Here is a 22,159-nt window from a genome sequence, read left to right on the forward strand (position 1 = left end):
TGTTTATATGAAAAAAAAAAAAAACATGATTGGATAAAGAGGATGCTTCAGTTCCAGCAAATTAGGCTTGGTGTTGACTTTTTCCCCTTTTATTTTTTTATTTTGCGAAAAAAAGAATTGTCATATGATTTTTTATTTTATTTAATAAAGATACGTATAAATACATAATTTTATAATATTTGTTTGGACAAAGGAGGCTGGTGGAGAGAATCTGAAGGTACCCACTTCTTACACAACAACGAAAAAATCCAAAAACAGATATAAATGAGAAGATAGACCCATCTCATGTTTTTAATATAAATCTAATAATGTCTGTCTCTTCTTATGTAAGTCACACCTTCTTTTAGATTTCATCTCTCTCTCCCCCTCTCTCTCTCTCCATTTTCCTTGTAAAGATTGGTGCCAGCAGGCAGCAGATCCAATCTCCAATTTTTATGCAATGTTTTTGGCTTCAAGAAGATCTAACCCTTTTTCATGCCTTTTCAACACCACCCATTTTGTTGTTTGAGCTCTCTGTGACTCTCTGCTCTGTTCAATGGATCGTGGGCTTCTTTTAATTGCTGTTCTTTGTGCTTATCAGTTGTTCAATGAGTAAATTCTTGGTGGGTTTTTGAAGAGGAGTTTCCTAGAGGGTTTGTGTTTTTTAGGTAACTTATGCCCTCAAATTTAGTTTCGTTATTTCTTTCTTCTTTCTTCTTTCTCTCTTTGATGATTTGGTTGGTATTTGTTTTCAATGTTGTGTGTGTGTTTGATGATTTTAATGATTGGATCTGCACATTAGCATTAGACTTTCACTTTATTTTGTTTTTCCTTTTGTATATTTTCCTTTCTGATCATTAATAATTCTCTTTCAGATTCTGCTTTTTTTCTGATCATGTGTTTGATGCTTTCAGATTACTCTATCTCTCAAATTCCTTTTGTGATATTAAATTCTTACATCAGATCTAGCTTGGGGGCTTATTACTCAAATGTGCTGTAAGGTAAGATTCAAAATGATTGGACGTGTTTTAAAGTTCCTTTTATTCTTATGATGATAAAGAATATATTACTTTGTGGTTTAGATTACTGTGAAATCCTATCGTTTGTGGCATCTGACTCTGTTGTCACTACTTCTTTGCTATCTCGTACCCTGAAAATCAAGAATTTTCTGGTGGCTATTGTGTGAATTACCCAAATTAAACCTGAAATTTCCCAATTTTTGGAGTCATTCTTGCAGTTTTTTGGTCAGGAATGAGGATATGAATTTGTTCTTTTCTCTGAATGTGCATTGTTTGGCTTACTGAAATTGGTTTTGAATATCTCCCAAATATTTGTTGTCTTTAAGTTTCAAATTCTGATATGTTTTTGGGTGTAATTAATTGGGTTTGCTTTGGTGAATTGACATGTAGAAGATGGATATATGAATTCTCATTTGATTTCATTCGTGCAATGTGCTTGTGCTTGTAGTCATGAACTCTACCCTGTGGCAATGTACTTGGATCTTAAGACACCTTATGCTATGTTTGGTTCCCTGGAATGAAAGTGGAATGGAATGGAATGTCATTCCTTAGCCTCCTTATGGAATAACCATTCACTTACAATGGTGAATGATGATTCCATTTGCAATGTATTTTTCATCATTTTTTATTTACATTCTAACGGAATCATCATTCCATTCTAGTTTTATTTCAATAAACCAAACACTACCTTAGAGTCTTAGCTCCTTTTTAAGATTATTTATTTTTCAATTCCATGTTTGATGCAATTGAAAAGCCCTTGAAAGAGATGTCTACCATTTTCTTTGTCTGTGTGCATGTGTGTGCTGTGCTGAAGGCACAACAGTCAGTTGTGCCTCAATTTGAGGTGCATCATGGGCTTATTTTTATGATCTGAATTGTTCATTTTGTAGGGTTTGTTGAGTACTTCATGCCTACCAAAAATCATATTTGATCGGATATCATTAACTATATGATCGAATTGTATATTTTTTATGCTATTTCTTAAAAGAAAAACTTATTGTTTATATTTTTGGTTATCGATCATATAGTTATTAATATCCGATTAATATGATTTTGGTAGGCATGAAGTACTCAATAAATCCTATAAAATGAATGGTTCAAATCATAAAAATAAGCCCATAATGCACTTCAAATTGAGGCACAGCAGTGACCCCAATTCCTTCTTTGTCTGTGTGCATGTGTGAGTTAATTGATTGTCTCATTGACTGTTTTATGTTGGGATAGAGTTGAACTTTTATAGTGTTGTTATATGTCGTTGATCACTTAAAGTTTGACTATAGCTGATTCCTCTAAAATGACGCTTTCATGATTTTTGTGGTATCCCCTCTCTCTCTCTCTCTCTCTCTCAATTTCATAAATGTGATGATCAGCAAGCCATGCCGATAGTTTACAGTATTTTTGTATCTACACTTCATATATTATCTTTGTTTGAGCACAAATTTAACTTTCATAGTTTCAATTACCATAATTTTTTTCATGCTGTCAATACTTCATCATTGTCTTGTCCAAAGAAAGCATGCCACCTTGCCTTCAGAGATTTGATAGTTAATTTAGGCTCAGATTGATTTGTTGAGAATTTTCCTCAGCCAGTTGGCCTCAAGTTCATTAGCAATATTTGATTCTTTATTCCTAAAAAGTTCCTTATTTTAAAAAAAATTTGAAGTCACCACTTAAAAGAAAGACATGTTCAATCCATTCAGATGCTAGTGTGTGCAGAGATCATCTAATGTGTTATTGGTTTTGGCGTGCATTATTCTCTCTTAGGTACTGTTGCAAGTATGCAGTGTACAAGCTTCCCTTCACGATTGTACTCCAGTAGAGATCTTAATATGGTTGCTAATGGCAGTGCATGGCCCGTATATAATCATGAGAAAACCTTAATAAGTGGGCATTCATACAATGTTTTTTTGCCAATGCTGACTAAAGACCAACTTTTAGTCCATGACAAGGAAATATTGAGGCAGACAATGCTCAAGCATGAGTCCATATTCAGAGATCAGGTATGTTCTCTCAATATTCAGTGTCTCAACTTTTAGCCGCATTTGAACATTTTTCATTGATGAAATCTTCCTTTCTGTTCTACATAAAACTTGTTCGTAGAAATTTATTTTTTAATTTTATTTTATTTGTTTCAATGGTAGGATTCATTGAATCCTTGAAGCAAACCCAAAGATGAAAGAGTAAAGCTTTTTGAAATGCTATGAGAAATAAAATGGTGTATTGAGATGTTGAAAGGCACTGCTTTTTTTGTTGGGGATAAATGAGACTTATTTTTTATGTATTTTGGTGGATCTGATAAAGTATTTTTTGTTTGGGTAAATGGGGTTTTGAGTACAGTAGATCTTTATGTTGTTGAGGAGACATGACAAACTAATTTCATTTTCTTTAGTACTTATACATTCTTAAACATGGATCATATGAAATATGTCTTGATCATCCAGGTCCGAGAACTCCACCACCTGTATAGAAGACAAAGGGAATTAATGGATGAAATTAAAAGGAGAGAACTATCTAAGCAAAACATACAATTGCAGACATCTCAGTCCATTTCTTTTTCGCCTAAAGTCTCATCCAAGTCTGTTCAGAAATCGTGGCAAGTCTCCAGCTCACCCTGGGTAAACCCTGCCGCTACTAGATTATCTATTTCAAGTGCTGAAAATATCCAATCAATTTCGATCTTTTCTTTATGGGAGAGCACACAAGCAAGTCCCAATACTGCCCAAACTGAAGCCAATTTAAAAGACTGCAAGTTGTCGCATTCCAAATCTGAGAAGCCTAAAAGGAAAATGCTAGACCTTGAACTTCCAGCTGATGAGTACATTGATACTGAAGAAGACGAGGATCGGTTAGGAGAGGAAAAGGTTTCTAAATTGCCTGAGTTGCCTTGTTATCCACCAAAGAGAATGCCAGAGGTTTCTAGGAGAACTACTGATTTGGCTGACTTGAATGAACCCATCTGGCTTGACGATGCAATGGCTTCGAATACTGAAAACAATTTTCTAGGCTCAGAAGCCTACCACAAGGGAATACCATTCCAGGATCATGAACTGTCGGGAAAGTCAAACTCAGGTTTCCAACAATTTTCCAAGGAAATTTCTGGTGAGGAAAATTTTCTTATAGTTTTATAATTGAAATTTGCTTGTCTACATGAAAATTTTCTTCTGGTTTCTTTTCTTAGAGTTCTTCATAATTGAATCATATTTGCTATTATTGTTTGATGTTTTGATATGGTCGTTATATTTTCTTTCCAGGACAAAGTATGAGCAACTTGAATCCTCAAGCTCAAGTTTTTTCTTCAGCAAAGTTACCCGTTCCATTTAAACAGTTAAAAGTTGAACTTCCAGCTGAATTCCCCGAGTTCAATCTATTAGATGAGTGTGAAAGGAAATTGCAAAATCAAAAAACAGATTCTGTTAGAGAAACCTCAAAGCGAAATCATGACCTCTGCAATGATGATTATCAACAACTGGCCAGTTCTAGCCTACCCATCTCATACCAACCCATTCCTCAGTCTGGTTTGGCAAAATCTGAGCCATGCTCAGTTTCATCTCAGAGAAAACTCACACGTAACATAAGGCAGAATCCTATAGCAGTTCAAGCCCTCCCGTGCTTTAACATTGCTGTGCCATCGAATAGGAATACTAAATCATTGAGACTCAATCATTCAAGTGGTAGGGATGTGAAATGTGCAAAGACTATGAAGTTGAATATTCCTCCTAGCTGTTTGCTAGACTCAGAAGTCTCTCAACAAAGCATTGCAACTGGAGATGGAGTAAAGAAGCCTGAAGATTCACGAGCAGTATTGCCCGGGCCTAGTGAAAAGCCAGATTACAATAAGAAACACAACGAGGAGAGAGGAGATTTACCTCCGGCAGATTTAGTCTTTTCGCAAGCTTTTTCAACATCTGTTTGTGATGCTGATGAGCCAATGAAGTTTACGACTAGTGACTCCCCAGGTAATGAAAAGGACTGTAAAAGTAATCAGAAAGTTGAAATACATGACATCGACTCGGGAAAACAATGTACTACAGATAATGTATCTGAAGATATTATAGTTGATAGCAAACTTTTAGGGATTGGAAATCAAATTGACTTGAACTTATGCGTAAATGAAGATGAGTCTTCACCAGAACTCTCCATTCCGAGTGTCATCACCACGGCAACGGTGGAAATAGATTTGGAAGCACCTGGTAGTCCAGAAAACAAGGAGTGCTCGCCACCCAGAGGAGAATCAGAGGAAAACCAACTTGAGACACCTATCAAGTTGTTAAAACAAGATAGGGACCAAAAAGATGAACTTATCAGGATGGCAGCCAAGGCTATAGTGTTGATTTCGACACATGGGCCACAAAAACTGTTTCCAGAAAACACTTCTTGTAGCGATTCCTTGCATTGGTTTGCCGGGATAGTTTCTTCTTTGGCTGATGACCTTGAGAACGTGGGTAGAGTGGTTTTAAGTGGCGAGGATGGTGGTGAACATCACGAGTTTTCGTCTGATGGGAGTGATTACTTTGAAACCATGACAATTGAGCTTAATGAGACGAATTGGTGTAAGCGAAATGATCAGAAGGAGAAATCTGAAGGAGAAATGGGAAGGAGAAATGCAAGTTCAAGAGCAAGGAGGCAGGCCGGTAATCCTTTTTGCCATGGGATGGAAAAAACAGCAAGCTTGAAAAGTTGGGGGAAGATAAATAGACGGCGAAGGGGACCAAGAATTCCAGCTAGTAATGCTCGGGTATTGTTAAGCTAAGCAAATTAGCGAGCGATTTAGGGGAGATAGATTTTTGGTTTGGTGGACTCTGAAATCATTTCATGTGTGCATAAAAGGGTACAGTAAACCTATAGAAAATTTTCATAAATATTATTTTAAACTTGTTTTTAGAGTTATGAGTTTGTAAAAAAGAGTCAAAATGGTGATACAATTCTAAAATGAGGTTTCATGGAGAGGACAGGGAAAGAGTTTGTGTGTGTTTGATAATTCAAAAAAGGAAATGATATATTCACATGGAATTAGTTTGGACTTGACTTGCATTCATGTCTTCTATTTCATTGTCTTGTTTTTGTGGGAAATAGAAGATAAATCTTAAAAAGTGAATTGGATGGGAAAGAAAAGTCTATCCTCCTAAAGATCTAAACTATGGCTATTTTTTTGCCTGATAAGTTTTCTGATTGAGTGCTATGGAATGCGTGCAATACATCAACGTACGTTGCTTTTACAAATCTAGAATTCCTTTTATTATCAATTTCGGATTATATTACTAATTAGATGGCTCATTTGATAGGAAAGAGTTGAATTTATTTTGTGTTGGGTCAATTTAAAGTTTTGATATTTGTATTATTCACGTAGCGAAATTGATAATACTATGTACCCTCGTTCTATTTTTTTTTTTTTTTTTTTTAAATTTTTGGTTAGTATTTATAAATATTATTAGTTTACATATGGATCTCTCATTAAAGTTTATGATATTCTTTTGTTTCCACATTTCTATTTTTATTTTGCGTTGAAATTGGTTATTAATATTATTATGGGAAATTTATTGAAAAATTATTTTTCGAGTGTTTATATCCCGATTAGTCAATAAGATATTCTTATATTCTAATAAGTCCTATTATTTGGACATTTGATATACTAAATCCTAATTCTCATATTTAAGATATTTTATGGGCATTTTCACCCTTACAAATATTTTTTAAATAGTTAGTAATTTGGTGATGTAAACCTTCATATTTTACAATGTGAATATTCACATTGACGATATGAACGTTCACATTGATGGCGTAAACATTCACATCACGGAACATTTACATTGTAAATGTGAATATTATTAGATACATTTTGGTAACTATGTATCCATAGGACTTATTATAACATAAGAAAATAATGTGGACTAAATATAATATAAGTAGGTGAAAAGGAATTTATGAAAAAGTATCTCTATTATTATCCATAAGAGTATTTCTTTAAGCTTAAATTACCCAATTGAGAGAAACAACCAAAAAAAAAATCAGTAAAACAACTGTTGATGGAGATTTGATTTGTGAGCTACAGCTAGAGAGACCCACTGAGGAATGGAAATCAGTAAAAATCATAAGTGAGTTTATTTCATATCGATCCCTGCATAATTTTAGTAGCATTTGGTTTGCCCAAACTTTCACATTGATAATTCAAACTTGAAATCACTTCTTCCTTGTTATGAAAATCAATTTCTTACTTTCTATCTCATTATTCATCTCCATCAAACTATGAAAATTCTAAATCTATAGTCAATTGATTTGTTAGGCATGATGCGTGTGACCTGCGGTTTGTGTGTTTTGCAAAAACCAAATGAGTGTGAAGAATTTGAGCAATCTTTTTTGTGTGTTATTCATCTATTAAGATAGCAACTCTTGCAAGAAAAATTATATACCTAACTTGCAAATAATAAACACATGATGGACACTAACTTTTGATCATGCATGATGAGCAGCTCACTATAGTATATAAAGAGATTTGGGAGGTAGATAACCATGTATACACTATGATTATGTTCCATTTCCAAACAAATTGAAGTATTTTGGCACTGATAGAAGGTGATATTAGAGGAGGTTAAAAAAAGAATGTGATATTAGAGGTTGTTAAAAATGTGATATGGTATAAGTAGAAAGAAATAGAAATAGAAATTGAAAAAAGGCAAATTTTACCTTTTAAGCAATTTACCCTTTCTTTTTTGTTAAAGAAATAGTTAATATTTAGGAAATTAACACAAAATTTTCAAAATTTTAAAATTAGAAAAGTGATTTCTTTTTATTAAATAGACTGAAATGTTTGAGAACATAACTCATTAGGAAATTCAAGTTTCATAATTGTAAACTGTAAGGTATCACTATTATCATTATGTCATAATTATAAACAGTAAAGCATCACTATCATCATTATGTCAATATACATTCTACACAATTTATATCAAAATCAAATTTTGCACTTTCATTTTTTGAAATCATTGTATAATGGAGAAGAAATAAAAGAGAAAGAAACATCACAGAAAATTCAAACTCCTCTCTATAAAAATGGAACCTGTAACCTCATAACACAAAATGGTACTATACAATCACTGAGCGAAATGCATTGGTTACTCTAAAAAGTTTGTGTTTTTCTGTTTTTTTTTTTTTTTAATATTATATATATATAAATTACATCAAAATAAATATCCTTTCACAATTGTAGTTGTGATTAGTAGAATTAATGAGCATGGCAAATGCAGTTATTATTTTTATTTCAATTCTTTATAAAAAGATTATATATTAATGTGCATAAAGAATCATATTCATGTGTAATTTTAAACACTAAAAACAAAATTTTAAAATGTACTTGTAATAAAGTAAAATATGAATCACAATTCTTTTTTATTTTTTATTTTTAAACTAATTTTATTGGGTTCAATTTGTAAAATTTCAAACATTTTAGATAAAATTAACATTTACTCTAAGAAAAATTAAAGTTGAGTGGTGTCAAGTGACACCACTCAGTATACTATACGAGTCCGGATCTTCTCCAGCCAAAGCTCCCTCCTGTCCTCCGGTCAAGGGTCACGATTTGGCCACGTGGCCCTTTTAAGATCTACGGCTGAGAAAAAAAAAAAAAAAAAACAAATTTGAATTTCTGATTTTCGACCCAGCACAAAGCTTCCCTCCTATTCCATTTTCCCTCCTCTTCGAAGCTCTGTTTCCCTCCTTCTTCCAAGCTCTGGCGATTGGCGAAGTCGACGGCAAATCAACTTGAACGATCGGCGGTGCCAGCACAAAGCTTCCCTCCCATTCCATTTTCCCTCCTCTTCGAAGCTCGTTTTCCCTCCTTCTTCCAAGCTCTGGCGATTGGCGAAGTCGACGGCAAATCAACTTGAACGATCAACGGTGAACATCGACGGTGAACCAAGCTCCGGCGAACCAGAGCTCCATTTCGTCATCAACTGAAGGTAATCTTTGTCATGGCTGGGCAACATTGTTATTAAGGAACATTAAGGAACTTCCTGTGGAGTAAAAAAAATGATTAAAAACTGATTACGTTTTTAAGGAACATTAAGGAACATTGTTATTAAGGAACATTAAGGAACATTGTTTGTCATGGCTGAGCTCTAGTGTTGTTCATTTGCTTGAATTTGTTTAAACAAATGCTATGAGATCCTAGTACATTGTATTAAAACAGCCTTGCCGATTTTGTATGCTTCTTTTCTATACTGCAGTCTGTAGATCACTAAATCACACAAGTAAATTACTTTGGGGAAAAAAGAAAACTCATACCTCATCTAATTGCCTAATATAAAAGAGTTGGTTGAGTGGAAAAAAATTACAGAATCAACTTTGGTTTAAGATCATTGCTTTGGAGGAAGCCAGAATTGATGTCTCCCAAAGACACTGCACACAGACTACACCGCTGTCTTCATCTTGTAATCATAAGTAACTGGAGCTGAAAATGATTTCCATAACTGCTTCACAGTGTTTTTCGACTAATCTGCTAGATTAGGCCAGAACTCTTCCACGCTGAGTTTGCAAATAATAAGTCCATTACATTTTCAACTAGTGATCCTGGTTTAAGACTCTAGGAATTCAATCTCAACAGATCATTGATTCTAACCTATGCACAAATTTCCCAAAAGCCGATAACATAACATAACATATAGCATAGTAGACAATTTAGCCACTAAAAACTACGAAGTCTGCAGAAGGATTTGTTAAGTAATTAATAATACAAGATGAAACCCTTCACAAATTTAAATGTCTAAAGACGAAAACTTGATAATAGTTCCATTCAACACAGGCCTGAATACCCCACATGAACAATATCACAAACTTAAAGCTAGGAAGGCTAGCATTGAAAAATAAAATAAAAAAAAGAAAAAAAGTGAAAATTGAGCCAACATGAAGCACCCAAAGATACACATCCAATATCAAATTCTTGTTAAGCCAGGGAAAGCCTAATAAAAAAAAAAAATCATGTTTCAGGCCAAAAAAAGAACAACACTAGAGCTTAGCCATGATTCATCTAAAACTAGTTAGGTTTTGATAATAATTAATGGGAACAGTACATTAACTAGTTAGGAAGGATACTAGTTAGGCTTGAATTTGTTTGCTGTCATTGTTCTGTTGTGAGTGGAACATGTCACAAGACTTCCACTATCTACTTCATTAACCTCAATAACCAAGAGAATGACTTATGTTCTGTAATCCATCTCTGACTCCTGAAACAACAGATTAATACAAGGAAGATATAAAAATCACCTAAACCATTGACATATTGTTGTCTATAAGTTCATTCAAGACCTGCACTTCTTTGTAATTGGAGGTAATGAAGAACAATAAAAAAAATGATTGTGGTTGAATGAAGCTATGAGTTCATTTAAGTAATGTTTCTAATTATTGTTCTCCCATTTGATTGCCTCTACTTTTCAGTTGCGTTTTTATATGGATATGGAACCTGACAATGATTGTGGTTGGAAGCCAAAAGTAGGAATGACCTTTGATTCGGAAGAAAGTGCGTACGATTTTTATAATGCATATGGAGGAAGAATGGGATTTAGCATAAGAAGGGAATATTGTAAGAAGAACAAGTTAACAAAACAAATTATTTCTAGAAATTTGGTTTGCAACAAAGAGGGATTTCGGAAGGTTGACAAGCGAGACCCATTGACAAAAACCCCTAGAGCTGAAACTAGGACTGGTTGTGAGGCCCGACTTTTTGTTAAATTGGATGTCAATAGTGGGAAATTTGTTGTGATTGATTTCAAAGAAAAACACAACCATGAACTTGTATCTCTTGATTGTGCCCATATGTTGCCATCGCAAAGAAAGATATCAGATACCCAAGCAATTGAGTTAGACTTAGCCTCAGAGTCTGGTCTTCGTTTAGGGCAGTCTTTTGAACTGATGGGTAGGGAAGCTGGAGGGCAGCAGTCTCTTGGTTTTATGAAATTAGATCAAAAAATTACTTGAGAACCAAAAGACAAAAAAGTTTAGCGTATGGGGAAGTAGGTAATGTGTTGCAATACTTTCAACAAAAATCTTTGGAGAATCCATCTTTTTTTTATGCTTTCCAATTAGACAATGAAGAGCAAATAACGAATATGTTTTGGGCCGATGCACAAATGGTCATGGATTATGCCCAATTTGGTGATGTAGTTACATTTGATACTACCTACAAGTTAAATAAAGAGCATAGGCCATTGGCATCTTTTGTGGGATTTAATCACCATAGAGAAACAGTTGTCTTTGGTGCTGCGTTGTTATATGATGAGACTGCCGAAACATTTGTATGGTTATTTCAAACTTTTTTAGAGGCTATGTCCAAAAAGGCACCAAAAACTTTGTTTACCGATCAAGATGCTGCAATGGCTAAGGCCATACCCATTGTCATGCCTGACACGAGTCACCGTTTGTGCACTTGGCACTTGATGCAAAATGCATTAAGGCATGGTAATTGTCTCTTTCAAGATAAAGGGGGTGAAAGGTGTATTAAATAGATTCATGTTTGATATTGAGGATGAAAATGAATGGGAAATGAAGTGGGGGGAAATGCTTGATACATATGATGCTCATGACAATCATTGGTTGAAGTTGATTTTTGGGGTGAAGGAAAAATGGGGCTGGCCATATGTTAGATCAACATGGGCTGCGGGAATGAGTACAACACAACTTAGTGAATCTTTTAATGCATTTTTGAAGGATTACATTCGTTCTGATTTTAATTTAAATGAATTCTTCATGCATTTTGAAAGGGTACTTTGTGAGAAGCGGTACAAGGAGTTAGAAGCTGGATATGCTTTATGCCAAAGGTTGCCAAGGGTGCGAGCGCCATTCATAATGTTGAGTCAAATGGGTAATGTGTACACTAAAAATATTTTTGAAGAGTTTCAAGATGAGTATTTTCTTTCTGTTGAATCAGACATACAAGCAATTGAATACATTGATGGTTGTAGCCTATACACAGTTGTTGATGCTATTGGGAAAAATGCAAGGAAAGTGAAAATGGAGATGGATGGCTCTTTGGCTTGTAGTTGTTCAAAGTTTGAAAGGAAAGGGATTTTGTGCAGTCACTGTTTGAAGGTTATGAGAGAAATATTGAAGTTGAAAGAGATTCCTTCACAATACATTATGAAGAGGTGGACCAAACAAGCAAGAGGAGAAGCTGCGACGGACAAGTTAGGGAATGAGATTCAAGTAGACGTCAAATTCAAACAAGCCTCACGGTATAAGACATTGATGACCGCATTTAGATCAATAGCATGTAGAGCTGCTGAAACTGAGGAAAGTTATGATTTTTGTTGTTCACAAGTAGCTGCATTAGGTGCACATGTTGAAAGCAAGATAAGTGCACATTTTTGTCCCGAAAAAGAAGTAAGTATTAATGATCAACCTCAAACCTGTGAGCAAGAAGACAACAATCATGAAGACAACAATCATGTTGTGCAAATTCCAATAGGATTGAAGAAAAAGCATCCAACTAGTAAGGGCAAAAGAAGGATAAAAGGTCCATGTGAGCTGGCATTGCAAGCAAGCTTTAAAAAGAAGTCTCGTGCACAATTTTTGAGTTCTTCAAGACCTGTTGCTGCTCCAACCGTGAGACCTTCTCCATTATCTATTGGAGGAGATGTAAGTATTCATGAAAATGTTACTCCTCTTCATCCTCCTCTTGCTCCCCCTCCTCGTCATTCCGTTGCCATGGGTGGTACAATTCCTCCTCCATTAATATATCCCATATATAATGTGAGTCAGATTTGTAGCCAAGTAATTTGTGTTTTGTCAATTAATTTTTCATTTGCATCTTGTTATGAATCGTAATATAATATGAATGAATTGTAGGCAAACAATTTGGCATATTGTGGACAACCAACATTTATGACACTACTTCAAGGTGGGTATGACATTGGGTTTGAAGATTCTGAAGGCTCACAGACAGGTTCTCGGCCAACAAATAATTTGCTGCTGCATACTGAGGTACTTTTGCTGCTGATTTGGTACTTTTGTTGCTGATTTTGTGCTGCTAAAATGCTGTTTTTGGTGCTGATTATGTGCTGCTGTAATGCTGGTTTTGGTGCTTATTTTGTCCTACTGAAGTATAGTGTTGGTGCTGTTTTTTTTTTTCAGGGTTTGGATGGCCATGAAAAGTTGGAAGGCACTTCAAATTTCATGCATAGGAGATGCCTCTGAGCTGCTGTATTTAACATTGATGTTGATGTTGAAGTTGAAGTATTTAATTGTGAAACTTGTTCAAACTTGTTAACTATTTAATGTTGCTGTTGATGTTCAATGGTGAAACTTGTTGAGCTGCTGTATTTTGATTGTGAAACTTGTTGAAACTTGTTAAGTATTTAATGTTGATGTTGATGTTCAATGGTGAATGGTGAAACTTGTTGAAGTATGTGGGATATGTTAATGGAGTTTATTTTGTTTTGGATATGTTGATGGTGATGTTGAATGGTGAATGGTGATGTTGAATGGTGAATGGTGAATGGTGAATGGTGATGTTTATTTTGTTTTGGATATGTTGATGTTGAATGGTGAATGGTGAATGCTGTAGCTTTATTCAAAATCTTTGTTGAAAATCTGTCTCCAAAACTTTGTCTTAAAAAACAATGTTGAAAAAATCTTTGTTCAAAATCTGTTGACAAATCTATGTTTCCAAATCTTTGTTTAGGGCAATCTGTGCTGAAAATCTGTCTTTGTTTAGGGCAAACTGTGCTGAAAATCTGTCTACAAAAACCTGAGTTCAAAATTTCTGTTCACAAATCTGTCTTTCAAAATCTGTGTTCAAAAACTGTGCTGAAAATCTGTCTTTGGAAACTGTCTTCAAAAATTCTGTCTTCAAAAATTCAGGTTCACAAAAATTCTGTCTACAAATCTGTTCACAAAACTGTCTTCAAAAATTCTGTCTTCAAAAACCTGTGTTCAAAATACATAGCCAAAAACCTGCTCTGAAAATTCTGTCTTCAAAAATTCAGGTTCACAAAAATTCTGTCTACAAATTTGTTCACAAAACTGTCTTCAAAAACCTGTGTTCAAAATACATAGCCAAAATACATAGCCAAAAACCTGTTCTAAAAATTCTGTCTTCAAAAACCTGTGTTAAAAAACTTGTGTCAAACCTCTGTCATGAAAATCTATCTTACATTACAAGTCATTACAAAATCTATCATACTCATACTCATACATTACAAAAACTGTGCTAAAAATCTGTCATACTCATACATTACAAAATACATTACAACTCAAACTCATACATTACAAGTCCACTATACATTACATACACATTCCACGTACATTACAAGTCATACTCATACTACCTTACATTACATACACATTCTACCTACAATACAAGTCATACTGACACTACCTTACATTACATACACTATTTCAAATACACTAAAATCACAACTACCAGCAACAACAAAACAAAAAAAACAAAGGCGTAATTCAATTTTGCACCAACTCTTTCAACCACCATTGCCAAGTCTCTATATTGTTTCCTACTCTTCATAGTCATGTCTTTGAGCTCCCCATTCACGATAATTACTTCTCTAAGAGTAGACAAGACTTCCATGCGTTCTTCATCAATATCATTCTCGACCACCTTCAAATAATGCTGCATATGTGGAGGGATCCACCACTGAAAGAAGTTGCAACCATTCGGATAATTGGAGCATACAAAATAAAGGCAATTTGGATTATCCGTTGACTGAGAAATCTTCACCACAGCTTTTTTGCCACATCGACAATTGCGGTTTTCAAATCTAACTTCATGCATGTTGTCCATACTTGCATTTGTGCTTGACATTGACATTGACCTACAAAAAATTATCAAATACACAAAAATTATCAAAAAAGAGACAATAACCCCAATGGTGTTTCTACATCCAAGAAAGAGGTTCACATGCATATGTTTATCATACACAATAAAAAATTTTTTGGCTTTACATTCACAGAAATAACAATTTTGATCAGATAATGTGGGGTTTTCGAGAAATGGTCACTCAAAGAGTGGTTTGAGACATGAAGCAATGCCCTTTTCTGATAGGATATGCTGTTGTAAGTTTTAGATAAGGGTGACTGAACTTACCTAATGTTGATAAGTTGGACCTCTACTTATTCTGCTATTGATGTAAGAAATTTTGTTTACTAGCTCCCTCTGTGGTATGTTGGATTGATAGGATATGCTGTTGTAAGTTTTAGATAAGGGTGACTGAACTTACCTAATGTTGATAAGTTGGACCTTTACTTATTCTGCTATTGATGTAAGAAATTTTGTTTACTAGCTCCCTGTGTGGTATGTTGGATTGATCTTTCAAACTAGATGAAAATTCTCATATCCACAAATCAAACTTGGGTAGACCAGTGCTAAATTGTAAACAAATATGCCATTAGATAATAGAACAATTATTGCCATGGTAGTTTGTTTTGAAGAGGAAAATACAGTTCTATATTATGCCTTTTTCCAACATACAGCAAAATCTTGGTATTTCAGTTATCAAACATCAGCTACATAACTCTTTCACATGTAATAAATGTTTGGCTTAGTAGGTATCTCTTTTTCTTCTACATGCCAGTAGAAAAGGAATGATGGGGGAAGGGAGGTTTATAGATTTGTAATGTGAATAAATTGGTCTGAAAACAATAATAAAATAAAAAACTCAGAACAAGAATTTATATATCCATGAAGTTTTCCTTTCAACACTGGGTGTCCAAATTCCAGTGCCAAACTCATTGAGGTCAAATGCAGATCATCAAGTAACAAAATTTTGACGAACTAATAATGTTTTTGTAATGGTATACTTCAACAAAAATATGGTGTTGGTTAAATTTATAGCCACAGTAGTCCTTTACCTTTATACTCCTAAAAATTTAAACAAAGCAAGCATTCCCTCCTAAGAACAAGCCAAAAAAAAGAATTTTGCTTAAACAACGGACGAATTATTAGCAATAAAGTAAGACAGTCAAATTAACTTAGACATGTCACAAAAGGGGAAAAGATGAGCTAACCCTTTTAACAATATTCCAAAAATATTATAAATTTAAATCGAACAATGAAGCAAAAATAATTATACAACAATGCTACATTCTTTAATTTATCACCTTAGATAATCTCTAATAATGTGACATTAAGGTTAGACTTACATATTAAAATATTTAACAAATCAAAATTTAAGAATGATAAATTAAATGTAGGCTAAAGGCACAAGCAAAGCTAGTATTGGATACCTGGATAGTTCAACAATCATTTACAATTTTGTGGCCTTTGATTAATTCTTTTAAGGAGATTTCTTAGATGGGGGAGTGGTTGTTGGAATTTTTTTATTAATGGTCAAAATTGTTATACATGGCAGCGGTTAATGCAACATTTCTTTAACATTGTTAGCCACTTCAATGTGTGATAATCTAACATATTCTGAACAACATAACTCAATTGATATATTTGGGCCTCTTGCTGCTGTCAATGCTGCCAAAGCTATCCTATAATGGGTCATTAAGGAGCTCTGATTCAAGAACCATAATTCAAGCACTTTTCAAATTTATTCATTCATTCAAGCAATGAATCATTATGAGCATGTAAAGAAAAAAAAAAAAAACGATGGCAGATGGACAGTGAGCATGTAAAGATGGAAGTATTATGAGCATGTAAAGAAAAAAAAAAAAAAAACACAATGAGCATCTGAAATTTGATATAAAAAAAACATCAAATTATATATGCATATGAAAAAATGAGCATCTGAACATAAAAAAAACAAAAAAAAAACATCAAACATAAAAAAAAACAATGAGCATCTGAAAAAAACAATGAGCATCTGTAAACAATGAGCATATGTTTACAGATCCAAAATGGACGGCATTTTTGTTTATATACATCTTTAGCTCCTCATTTTATGTATATATATACATTATATATGCATATGCATTGCAAGCCCCAAATCAAAGTAAAGCCCCAAATAAAAGCCCTAATTTTTTTTCTTTCAAATCTACTTTAGTTTCTCAACCTGGTGGTCGCCGGTGAGGAATGGCAGATGGTCGGTGGTCGCCGGTGAGGAATGGTGGCTGGCGGTCCAACAACGATGGCAGATGGACGATGTCTCCTCTCCCTCTCCCTCTCCCTCTCTCTTTTTTTTGTTTACAGATTGAAAATGAGGAGCTCTGCAACGTTAACTCATTTCAAATTTTTTTTTTCGTTGATCTGGCCCGTTCTTTTTAAGTGGGGTGACGTGGCAAGATCCAGGCCATTGACCGGAGGACCGGTTGGAAGCTTTGGCTGGAGAGGATCCGGACTCATACTATACCTCCGCCCCTGATTGTAAATGGCTATAAGAAAACAACCAACAAAAAAAAAAAAAACTACTTATAATGTGAATTTTAAACAGTTTAGAGATAATAAATTAATATGTTATGGGAGAATAAAAAACTTGAAACTCACTTGAGATGTAATAATAAAAAAAAAAATTAAAATTGAATGTGGGGTTTATTATGGGTACTATTTGAATGATTTATTTTGTTTGTTTTTTAATACAATAAGACCCCATTTATTTTAACGTAAAATATTTTACACAAAAATATTTTTTTTTGTAAATTGATTTTATACAAAAATATATATATATATATATATATATATATTTTTGTTTTTGTTTTTGTTTTTTTGCGTTTTGTAAAAATTGATAGAGTGAGAGTCAAATTTGTAAAAATTAATTTACGAAAATTTTAAAAGTAAGACATTTTCGAGAAAATGATGCAAAATATTTTACTTATTTTTTTATTCAACCAAACAACAAAAAATAAATAAAATATTTTTACCAAAAATAATTTATGTGAAAACAAATGAAACCTAAATGAAAATATTATGAGAGAATGAAAAACTTAAAAGTGACATGATATGTAATAATTAAAAAAAAAATATCTAGTTTGCATGTGGCGTCAGTTATGGTACTGTCTCAATGATTTATTTTGATTAGTTTTTAAGTTTTAGGGTGTAAACCATTTATTAAAAAAAATTAATTTGATAATTATAATTATATAATTTTATGATATTTACCTTTATAATAGTGGGCAACAAATTTTTAAAAAATAAATTCCATTTTTTTAAAAATAAATATAACAAAATAATATAAATACAATTAAAATTAAAAAATAAATCATCAAAATAAGGCTCATAGTAAATTCATGGACTGGAGCTAAGTTTCATCAAAATACAATATCAACTTCTTTAATTTAATAAATATATAACTTGTAAAAAATAATTCATGCAATTTAAAACATACGAATTTCATAAAAATATGACAAATAAATTAAATAAAATAATAAATTTCTAACCTAATTCAGCACTTAAAATTGAATGTATTAAATAAAAATGAATTAAGTTCATTTGATAAAAACAATTGGTATTACTTAAAATTTTAAGTGATTTTTAAAATGTAAGCTAAAAGTTAAAAAAAATTTAAGTGACAAAAAACATATGTAATCGTGACTGAATTTACAAATAATTATGCATATATATTGACATACATGATTATAACACTTAATTATTGCCATTATCACCACCCCTCCTAGTACTGCCATTGTCACCACCACTCCTATTGTCGTTGCCGTCACTGTCACCACCACCACGCCACCACGACAACCACTGCCACTACCCATCCACCATCATCACTACTCCTACCATCACCACCCATCTACCACCGTTACCACTCCTACCATCACTACCAGTGCCACCACCCTACTCCTGCTACCGCTGGTACTACCACCACAACCATTGTCATGCATGATTATAACACTTAATTATTGCCATTACCACCATCCCTCCTAGCACTACCATTGTCACCACCACTCCTATTGTCGCTGCCGTCGCTACCACCACCACCGCACCACCATGACAACCACTGCCACTGCCACTACCTATCCACCATCATCACCACTCCTACATCACCACCTATCTATCACCATCACCACTCCTACCATTACTACCAATGCCACCACTCCACTCTTGCTACCGCTGGCACCACCACCACAACCATAGGTATGACAATTATAACTACCCTTTACCTCCACAATCATTGCCATAACCACCACCATTTTACACCACCAATAATCACCACCATTATTACGTCACGACTGCCACCTTTTTTTACTTTCACTACATTATTCCTCCATTATCACCACAATTATTATATATTTACCTCCACTACCGTTGTTATTGGTTTTGCCATCATTATAATATAAAAATTAAAAATTATAATTTAAAAATAATAAATTTTAAAATCGATGTTATATATATCAAATGATATCTTAGTTCAACACTTAATTTTTATCAAAATTTTTCAACTTAAAAATTTTAGGATCATTTTTTGATAATTCCTCTTTCAAAGTATTTTATTCCATCTACTATATATATATATATATTTGAGTATTCCATTAAATCCTGTTTAATGTAATATGAACAAGTCATCATTTTTAATTGTAAATCATAGTATTATAACGCAATGGGAAAAACATTTAAATCATACCTTTAGGTGATAGAACCTTGCGGGTAAATCACGTGCTTCCAGAATCTGAACAATGAACCCAGCAGTGGAGTGATACTATAAAATGAGTATCAACCACACAAGTCACAATGCAAAATGGCTTGATCGTTGTTTAATGAGAGAGAGTCAGAGAGAGAGAGAGAGAGAGAGTCTGGGAAAAAAAGTATGGGTAAAAACTACAAAACGTATCTGATATACGTATCTGATATATCAATATATTATCTAAAATATATAATCAGATATATAACCACCAATATCTATTTATCCATCTATCCATATCTATTGATATGATAGATATAGATATCCTGAATGGTTATCCAAATAAGTTTTGAATTAAAATTCAAACTTACATGGATAAGGTTTAAAAGGTTCAGGTTCAAAAGGTTCAAAGGGTCATGCCACATGGGCGCCCAATTTCTAACATCTCCCACTCGCACATGAGTTGGCATGACACTGCCACATCTCTATCTCAATCTCCCCAAAAAATGAACAATCTCATATTAGTCAATGCATCGTGCGACTGCTGAGAATACATGCATGTGGAAGCTCTATACTAGAAACTCAAAATGAACCAGCATAGAGACATCAACCCAAAAAGAACAAAAATAGTGTCTCATATACCCCAGATCCATCTAATTACACCGATCCAAAAAAAAAAAAAAAACATCTCTAATCCTTCAAAATGAACATGCTTGACCCTCTCAATTCTTGCAATATATTCATACTCAATTCGCCTCTCATACAGAGTGATATGAGTTGCTGACAGTGAATATACAATAGTGGTATAATACTAGATGATCTTCCCTTTGCCCTTATGCCATTTAGTTTAGGATTGACCGCTTTCCCAGTGATGTCCCTTAAGGCCAAATCATACATGACCGCAGGCAACATACCAAAGTAGCAGAACATCAACCCCTTACCTTATGACATAGTCAAAAGTCACAAAAGGGTACATAAATGAAAGTCATATCAATAATGACACGTAAGATTCACACGGTGAGGAAACATGGATCCATTCTCTCACCTCATTACTCGGTCGCTAAGCACATATAGTATGAATACATGCTACGGTGGAGTAACTCTTCCAAAAGAGTGGCGTCATACTTGATACACCGTACATATATTAGTCTAGTCGCTTTCTAGCGCCTAACCCGAATTCTCTATTTGCTCGCCTTCCAAGCGCCAAATGAGATCTCGTATCTGGCTAATCATAACAGGCACAACATGGAAAGTGGGTACTAACGGTCCTTAACATGACGTCATCTTGGTTGTAACCAAGGCGACATGCATAGTGGATAATTTAAGCCTCTCTTGGCTCCAGATAAAAAATAAACCACTAGTCTCATCCTTACTCGCTCCTAAGCGCCAAGGGCAATTGCTCGTGTGAGTGAGCCAATCTTGCTTACTAACATCATCATCTGCTAATCATTATGACACAAACCATAATAGTGTCAACATCTCATCATCTCACAACAAATAAGTGATCGATCTAAAAAAAACATAACCACAGCCTGCGCAATTCTAGATTCCAAGCATAAGCCTTATCAGCACCTCTTGCGATAAGCATATACAACGGAATCCTCCATGTGCGCCTCACATGAAGTGATTCGGGATCAATACCTCTTACGCAATAACCTCTCTAAAGATATTTTGGTGACCAATTTGCGTTCATTCTTGATGCGCCCAACTAGCGCATTGAATCTTACAAGGAGTAAATTAATATACTACTAGTAAAGCATTCTATCCATAGTCTAATGAGCAAGGTCAATGTCTAAACAACTCAATTGACCATTTACCAAAGATAACACTTATCATGCCGAATATACCTACATAGCGTACTTTAGGCTCCCACAACAAAGAAAAGATCAAGGAATATAGGTCATCTATTTCTTCCAAAGACAATCTGAGGATTCACTTAATAGCTAAGGCTCTAGCTTTTACCGGTAGGTAAGTCAATGGGTTTGCAATTTTGTATCTAAAATCGTTCTAGGATATTCCTCATGTAAGTCATCGAAGGCAAAATAGGAATTCTCCCAAAACAATCCCTAAGGATCGTACATCCGAGCATATAAATTACATCACCCATGTTCATCATATCTAAAACAGAGGACTGCCCACCCTAGGTGGCGACAACCCTATAAATTCCTGGCTCATAATGACTAAGTAAGGAAAAACTTCTTTTGGACCATTGATCATGCCTTAGTGGTCTTCATTGATCATCGTTGGCCTATCATGGCTTGACGAAATCTAAGAACCACTATTTGGATAATTGTTTTAGGCTGTAAAAGATTTATTAGAACTAGCAACCTTTTTGCGCTCCTAACTTTTCACCATAAAAGCAGAAGGTAAATCTCTATAGATCTACTTATCCAATTCTCTAACGAGAAAGTTGGTTCACAATGTCCACAAATCAATGTTCCGAACTTATGTCAATCATAGCCTAAATCAAAATAACCACACTCTCCAAGAGGAAGTCTTCTCATGGTCTACACTTTCCTTAATGGCGCGACTTTTCGGTATCTAGCGAGCCTTATCCCTCAACATTGACTATCCAAATTACGCATAACTTTAGAACAGTTTCGCGTCATAATGGAAAGTCAACCAAATTATAGAAATGGTTAATCCTCAAAGACT

The 22,159-nt window shown here is 34.2% G+C and overlaps 2 protein-coding genes across 3 annotated transcripts; both read left to right on the top strand.

Annotated features, from left to right (window-relative positions):
- The first annotated feature begins 223 nt into the window (after positions 1–223).
- LOC114269935 (uncharacterized) lies at positions 224–6,020 on the top strand. Of its 2 annotated transcripts, XM_028211304.2 has the most exons (5): positions 224–647; positions 894–980; positions 2,763–2,998; positions 3,440–4,097; positions 4,250–6,020. In XM_028211304.2, exons 3-5 carry the CDS (start codon positions 2,777–2,779, stop codon positions 5,746–5,748), a joined length of 2,379 nt encoding a protein of 792 aa, XP_028067105.2. In that variant the 5' UTR covers positions 224–647; positions 894–980; positions 2,763–2,776; the 3' UTR covers positions 5,749–6,020. The 2 variants fall into 2 exon arrangements, with proteins under 2 accessions (XP_028067105.2, XP_028067106.2); XM_028211305.2 differs by lacking the exon at positions 894–980 and having other exon boundaries at positions 294–647.
- A 4,422-nt stretch (positions 6,021–10,442) lies between these two features.
- On the top strand, positions 10,443–11,491 carry LOC145813241 (protein FAR1-RELATED SEQUENCE 5-like). Its single transcript, XM_082908525.1, has 2 exons — positions 10,443–10,932; positions 11,073–11,491. Exons 1-2 carry the CDS (start codon positions 10,443–10,445, stop codon positions 11,489–11,491), a joined length of 909 nt encoding a protein of 302 aa, XP_082764651.1.
- Positions 11,492–22,159: the final 10,668 nt, after the last annotated feature.

Source organism: Camellia sinensis, chromosome 15, assembly GCF_055761805.1.
Source record: "Camellia sinensis isolate YWXY chromosome 15, ASM5576180v1, whole genome shotgun sequence".
In the NCBI taxonomy this organism is placed as follows: domain Eukaryota; kingdom Viridiplantae; phylum Streptophyta; class Magnoliopsida; order Ericales; family Theaceae; genus Camellia; species Camellia sinensis.

Coding starts and splice junctions, on each gene's coding strand:
- LOC114269935 (XM_028211304.2), top strand. CDS start 2,777: ATGCAGTGTACAAGCTTCCCTTCACGATTGTACTCCAGTAGAGATCTT. Junction 2,999..3,439: donor AGTCCATATTCAGAGATCAG/GTATGTTCTCTC, acceptor TTGATCATCCAG/GTCCGAGAACTCCACCACCT. Junction 4,098..4,249: donor ATTTTCCAAGGAAATTTCTG/GTGAGGAAAATT, acceptor TTTTCTTTCCAG/GACAAAGTATGAGCAACTTG.
- LOC145813241 (XM_082908525.1), top strand. CDS start 10,443: ATGGAACCTGACAATGATTGTGGTTGGAAGCCAAAAGTAGGAATGACC. Junction 10,933..11,072: donor TGGAGGGCAGCAGTCTCTTG/GTTTTATGAAAT, acceptor CTTTCCAATTAG/ACAATGAAGAGCAAATAACG.